Source organism: Cibotium barometz, chromosome 8, assembly GCF_041138505.1.
Source record: "Cibotium barometz isolate CiBa-2024 chromosome 8, ASM4113850v1, whole genome shotgun sequence".
NCBI classification, from domain to species: domain Eukaryota; kingdom Viridiplantae; phylum Streptophyta; class Polypodiopsida; order Cyatheales; family Cibotiaceae; genus Cibotium; species Cibotium barometz.
Window position 1 is genome coordinate 54,820,615 of NC_141053.1, and position 6,797 is coordinate 54,827,411.

The window sequence follows — 6,797 nt, forward strand, 5'->3', positions numbered from 1 at the left end:
CAAGAATAGACCTACTCTTGAACTTCCAGAGAGTGTAATGTGGCCCATCTAATTTTCCATCACCAAATGGTAGATGACAAGCACGAGCATGTCTACATTATTTGTAGGTTAGGGTATCTCTCCAAATCTTCCTTCAGACAATAGTGAACTGCCAAAACAAGCTTTGCTAGAGCCTAAGCTCTAGATAACACAATAGTAGAAGCATGATATTTACTATACAGATCACTGAATTGTAGAAATAAGTGTAGGGTAAACATTATTACTACTTGGAAACTTAACTGATGGTTGTTTGCCCACCCATGTGCTCTGAGTAAGGAGCTTTGATGACGATCTAGAAAGACTATGGACGGAGGATATCTTGCTTATAAAAGTGCTTGAACACAATGAATTCGATGAGAACAAAGGTTACAAAACTAGTCTATATATAGCACCCAGGGTCAGCATGGATGACCATGTCGGCCAACCCACGACTTTGTCCAAAATGACTAATCGACCATTTCATCCAACTGGGACCATAATCTCCTAGAGTTTCATAGGGATGTTGTATAGATTCCACAGCCATCTCAGCCATCTTAAACCATCTAGACCCTGAAACGGGCCACCTCACAACACGAGAACAATGTATCCTAAGTTTGCTAACAAAAACCTACACAAGCATGCATCCTACTTGGTAGAGTGCGAAGTCTGCATAAGTCATCTCCGAACCATTTGGCCATATTTAGTCACTATTCAGTGTCTAAATTGGGAATTGTCAGCGGGTGCCTAGCTGTTAACACAACGGCTTCTCCTCATATAGGGGTAGAGCACATTCATCACCCGCAATAGAGCCTTGTAAAACAGAGCACATTCGTCACCCATAATACTGATAACTATTATCAGCACAACAACTAGCCTACAACTAGCATATAACGATGATCTTCTTCCAATTCTCAGGTTCCTTATCGTGTGTGGCACTATTGAGGCCCCAACATGCATTTCCATTCATCTTCTTAGTGCTGGGATAGGCTATATCCTTGCTAGAAATAAGTGTTTTTCTTTTTGCCACTAGGTCTCCACTCAATTTTATTTGAGAATATAACAAGCAATACGATTTCAGTAACTAAACGTGGGTTGTTGTAAAACATTGAGGGCATAGCTTGAAAAAGACTCAATGTTTTTTCCAAGCCTTAAGAGATGATCATGAAAACTAGCAACAGAGGTTTCCCAAAGCTGAGAGTTACTACCAAGTGTAAGAGTTTAGCTCCCGAACATGCAGGTGATGTAACTCATTTCAAACACTTACCATGCTAGAATTGGCTCCTATATCTATGGCTATAGATGATCGCAGTGCTTGAAAAAATCACCTTCTAGTGTTATTTATTATTATTATTATTTTTTGTTGAAATTGAGAAATCGATTGAAAGAGGCTTTGTTTTAAAAAAAATGTGGACGGACTTTAATTCTTTTGTTTGGGAGAAATGGTGGACGAGTCAGGTGATGATGGATCTTGGTCTCAAAGGGTATATAAGGAGCTTTCAAAATAGAGCTGTTTCTTTTGAAGGCTATGGGGAATTATAAGATCCCTGTATAGGCGCTGTATAGGCGATACCTGCTGTCGTCGTGAAGGGGGTGGGGAGAGAAGGTGGCCACACCAGATCTCCGATGGGGATCCAAAGTGGGATTCTTGCCGGACGGCAGCTGAAGCAGGTGGTGACCCAAGTTCACACGACACCTCGTTGGGCACGCAAAAAGCAGAAGAGACGAGGTAGTTCCCCAGTGATGTGTGACCTTCCTCCCCACCCCCATCGACACCCCTGTCAATGCTTAGCTTAGGGGAGGCTCTCCCCTCCTTGAAGAGGCGATGCTGCCGCTGCCTTCGGTTCACGACTTCGCTTGCATCTTGCACGTGTGCAGTAAGCAGAAAAACCTAGCGTACGCTCTGCGTTTACACGCCTACACGCGCAAAAGTGGGTTAGAAGCTCACGCATCACTGGGGAACTACCTCGTCTCGACGTTTGTGGCCTTTGGAATCATGTGTTATGCCCAGCAGGTCTTCGACAGGATGAAGTATCCGAATGAGAATTCATGGAATTCTATCATCACAGGTTATATCAAATCTGGGAAGTCCCATCATGCCCTCTTCCTCTACCAGAAGATGCAAGAGGACTACTCGCTACATCCAAGTCAGTTTACTTTTGTGGGCTTGCTGAAGGCATGTACTAAGCTGAAAGATCTCTTAAGAGGCGGTGAAATACACGCTCAGATTGCCAGAAAGGGGTTGTTGGAAACAGATCTTTTCCTTGGCAGCACGCTGATCGATATGTATGCCAAATGTGGCTCCCTTGCAAAAGCGCAGGAAGTGTTTGACACACTCCCGATTCGAAATGTAGTTTCATGGACCGCACTAATTGCTGGATATGCAGAACATGGGTATGGTGAGAAGGCACTCGACTGTTTTGAACAGATGCAGCATGAGGGTGTCTCTCCCGATGATGTAACATATGTTTGCAGCTTGAAAGCTTGTGGCAGCATAGGAGCCACAGACAAGGGTGGAAAAATACATGCTGAGATCACCAGAAAAGGTTTGGAAACAGACCTTGTTGTTGGCAGCACTTTAGTCGATATGTATGCTAAATGTGGCTCCCTTACACAAGCACAGGAAGTGTTTGACAAGCTCCCAGTTCATAATGTAGTCTCGTGGACTGCAATAATCGTAGGGTATACTGACCATGGGAATGGTAAGGAGGCTCTTGATTGTTTCAAACAGATGCAACAGGAGGGCATCTCTCCGGATGCTGTCATGTTTGCTTGCAGCTTGAAAGCTTGTGGCAGCATAGGAGCCACAGACAAGGGTCGAGAATTGCATGCTCAAATTGCAAGAAAAGGAATGGAAATAGACCTAGTTGTTGGCAACACCTTGGTAGATCTGTATGCTAAATGTGGCTTGCTTGCTGAAGCACAAGAAGTGTTTGAGAAGCTTCATGTGCGAACGGTAGTCTCATGGAATGCTCTCATTGCAGGTCATGTCGAACATGGGCATGGTGTAGATGCACTCCGTTGTTTTAAACGGATGCAATATGGGGGCACCTCTCCAGATGCGGTCACGCTTGCTTGCAGCTTGAAAGCTTGTGGCAGCATGGGAGCAACAGATGAGGGCCGAGAAATACATGCTGAGATTGCCAGACAAGGATTGGAAAGAGACATTCTTCTTGGAAACACCCTGGTCGATATGTACGCTAAGGGTGGCTTTCTTGCTAAAGCACGGGAAGTGTTTGACAAGCTTCCAGTTCGAGATGTGGTTTCGTGGACTGCTCTAATTTCCGGGTATGCTGAACATGGAAGTTGTGAGGAAGCTCTAGACTGTTTTAAACAGATGCAACGTGAGGGTGTCTCCCCAGATGCTGTTACATTTGTTTGCAGCTTGAAAGCCTGTGGTAGCATAGGAGCCACAGACAAGGGCCAAGACATACATGCTGAGATTGTTAGAAACAGGTTGGAAAGAGACCTTGTTGTTGGAAGCACCTTAGTTGATATGTATGCTCAATGTGGCTTGCTTGCAAAAGCACAGGAAGTGTTTGACAAGCTTCCAGTTCGAAATGTAGTCTCGTGGAATGCACTTATCACAGGATATGCCCAGCTTGGAGAAAGTGAAAAAGTTTTCTGTATCTTTGACAGAATGATAGGGGAAGGTATACAGCCAGATGTGGTCACTTTTGTTAGTGTTCTTAATGCATGCAGTCACGCAGGTCTAGTTGATCAGGGCCAGATGTACTTACAGGCCATGAGCAAAGACTGTGGCATCATTCCGACTCTTGAGCACCACAATTGCATCGTCGATCTACTTGGCCGAGCAGGCCATGTAGACAAGGCAGTAGCAATGATCAAGAAAATGCCGTTTCATCCAGGTGTGGTGGTGTGGCATAGTGTGTTGGGGGCTTGCCAAAAGTGGGGAAATGTGGAGCTCGGAAGGCACGCCTTTAAACATGTAGTGCAATTGGATGAAAAAGACATTGCAGCTTATGTCAGTATGTTTAACATCTATGCAAATGCTGACATGTAGAAGGGCGCAAACAAGGGAGAGGCAATGAGTATGGAAAATCAAAATGATGAAGGGGGATGTTTGTGTGGTAACGTAGTGACCGAAGAACTCATAAGGGAGACTCTGGGATTCTATGCTATATCTGTTTCAAATTCTCTATTAATCTCCTTCCACAATGGATGTCATATCTGGATGGCTAACATTAATCTCGTCACCCATTGGAGTTGTGAACAGAGACTATAAATGCATCCCTCTGGTAGACATCCCCTGTATTGCAGAGCTGACTTTAAAGCATTGACTACCTTTTTTTTTAATGGCACTAATATCAAAGACAGAGCAGCAAAGAGTTTCTGTTCAAGATGCAAACCACTTTCATGTTTTTGAAGGAAAGAACATCTGCTCATGTGGACTATTGGGTGGCAGGAGTGCAACACCAGTAGCCATTGTCTTTTTTTATGCTTGTCAAAATGATGGGAGAGACAGGTGAGGTGTAGGAGTGGGATCATGTGTGCTGTTTAGAACTGTTCAATCTATGTCATATTGCAAGCTGGTGGTATATAAGAAGAGTTTCATATCTACCACGTATCAAATACGAAGACTGTCTCATCAGGTGTAAATAAAGTCACAAAATATCTCGGGGACAGCTCTTACTGTGAAAAGTTACAGAAAGCTGAAAGAAGAGTTTCAGATCTATCATGTATCAAATACGAAGAATGTCTCATCATGTGTAAATAAAGTCACAAAATATCTCGGGGACAGGTCTTACTTTGAAAAGTTACAGAAAGCTAATAAGAATAGCATTGACAGCTATATGCCTGGAGTTGGATAAGGTGTGTGCGTTACTGTACTCTTTTTACTGAGATGAAGCATTCAATCATATCGATGGGGGGCAGTTATTGTCACACTGCACTCATGAACTTTTTATTTGTGTTTGATGTTGGGGGAAGTCTTCTTCCCTCTTCTCCTGTTGGATTTAATTAGGTGAGTTTGACTTCTGGTTGGGCGGTGGGGAGTAACGTGCTTCCTGGGGTTGCTCTGGAGTTGGCTCCTCTGCTCTTTCTTTCAGAAGGGTGGTTCATGGGTGGGACATTGAAGTCATCGGACGCTGGTTTAGTGATGCCTTCAGGGCTTCCCACAATCACAATGCACACAAGAAGTGGTAGTCCTTACTATTGTTTGGACGATTGAGGCAGTGGAGATTGAAGTGACCTCATATCAGATAATTAAGTTCATTTCATTGTGAAGAGCAACCTTTTGATTTTAGGATGGGTGGGCCTAAATGGAGGTGGTTGCTTAGAATTAGGAAAATTATGGGAGAGAGAGAGATCTTACAATAGGCAAGTTTGTTAGTTGTGCTGGATGTCAATGCTCAACCCTCATATTGTATTGTCGAGGCACCAGTTAGCTCATGTTTGTGAGCCCCCCATTATGAGTAGCTATGGTTGAGCAGCCTGGGCACCCGGCATCCATGAATTCACATGGGATGGTGGCCTAGGACGCCAAATGGCTTAGAAACGGCTTTGGCAAATTACCAAATAGCCTACATGCTACAGTGGACACACATGGAGTAGCTACGCTCGGACACCTTGTCTTGACATTTTAAGACTTAAAAAGAGGCTAACATGAGCCCTGATGGCTGTGGGAGGTGGGTTACCTTCTAGGAACTGCTACTATGCTGATCTCCCTAGTAGCCTCCTCCTCAGTGGGGACTCAAAGAGATTCTCCCGATGATCTTTTGAAATTGACATAGTACTGCCATGTTGATCTTGCCGCCCTCTTTGTAGGAAGTTTGGCATCAACATCTCAAGTACTTGTTGGTCTTCAAAGAATGAAACCTGTGTTGCCTCTGACTTGACCTCCATCGACATCGATACTTCCTGGGGATCTTTCATTGATATATGGCTCCTGTGCCACTTCTTGTCTTGGAAGCTTTCGGGTAACCTTGGAAACTCCCTTTTGTTGAGTTTCAACCTCCGGTAAACTCTCCACTTTTGTGCCTTTGTCCATGGGATCCACAGTTGTCGATGCTAATTCTCGATGTTGAATTTCTCTTATATTCTGCCAAATTATACTCCCATATCTTTTGCATATCTTCATGCCACTTGCATAATGGAGAACATAAATTTGATCTCTTGCTACTAAGCCTCAAACTGCGCTAGGAGTAGGTCACTCAAACCGTAACTTACTGCATGCACCATATGCAAACCCTAAACGTTGCCTAGGAGCGACATAGTTGGTGCTAATGGCAGAAGACCTAAACGACGATTAACTCAAAGCTAAACATGGGTTAATGCTTATCAAGATGGTAAGCACACAATAGAGAAGACCTTAGAGATCTAAACTATTGTATATTGCAGTGAAAGGATTTATACAACGATAAACGTAGATCTAAGACATAGATCTGAGTTGTGCATGCTATGCAAACCTAGTTACATGCATACCAAAAGGTTGTACTGCTGATTCAATGTCCTCTTGAGAAAACACTCAAAGAATTGCAATTGGGTGATCCATATTTCGGGTTGCTACTTGGAAGATGCACTTCTAGACACTACCTCTGAATGCCCATGAATTAAGTAGCAAAGGATTGATCTTTTTTTTTGCTTCATACTCTTTCCACCTCATGCATGTACATAGTCGAACCATATTTTGCTCCTTATCTTGCCTAAGAGGTGGCTGCAAGGGAGATCCATGTCCATGTGGTACTCAGAGATGTGATGCGCATGACATAGTTGCTAGTCCCATAAACTTATGGTTTTTCTAGTCTAGTAGGCTTATTTGA

The 6,797-nt window shown here is 43.6% G+C and overlaps 1 protein-coding gene across 1 annotated transcript; it reads left to right on the forward strand.

Moving 5' to 3' along the window:
• The first annotated feature begins 1,534 nt into the window (after positions 1-1,534).
• Positions 1,535-4,920, forward strand: LOC147636427 (pentatricopeptide repeat-containing protein At3g02330, mitochondrial-like). Its single transcript, XM_086801867.1, has one exon. The coding sequence runs from the start codon at positions 1,841-1,843 to the stop codon at positions 4,037-4,039; it is 2,199 nt and encodes a 732-aa protein (XP_086657993.1). The 5' UTR covers positions 1,535-1,840; the 3' UTR covers positions 4,040-4,920.
• The last annotated feature ends 1,877 nt before the right edge of the window (positions 4,921-6,797 follow it).

Excerpts from the sequence above, each read along its gene's own strand:
- LOC147636427 (XM_086801867.1), top strand. The coding sequence starts at position 1,841 with ATGCTGCCGCTGCCTTCGGTTCACGACTTCGCTTGCATCTTGCACGTG.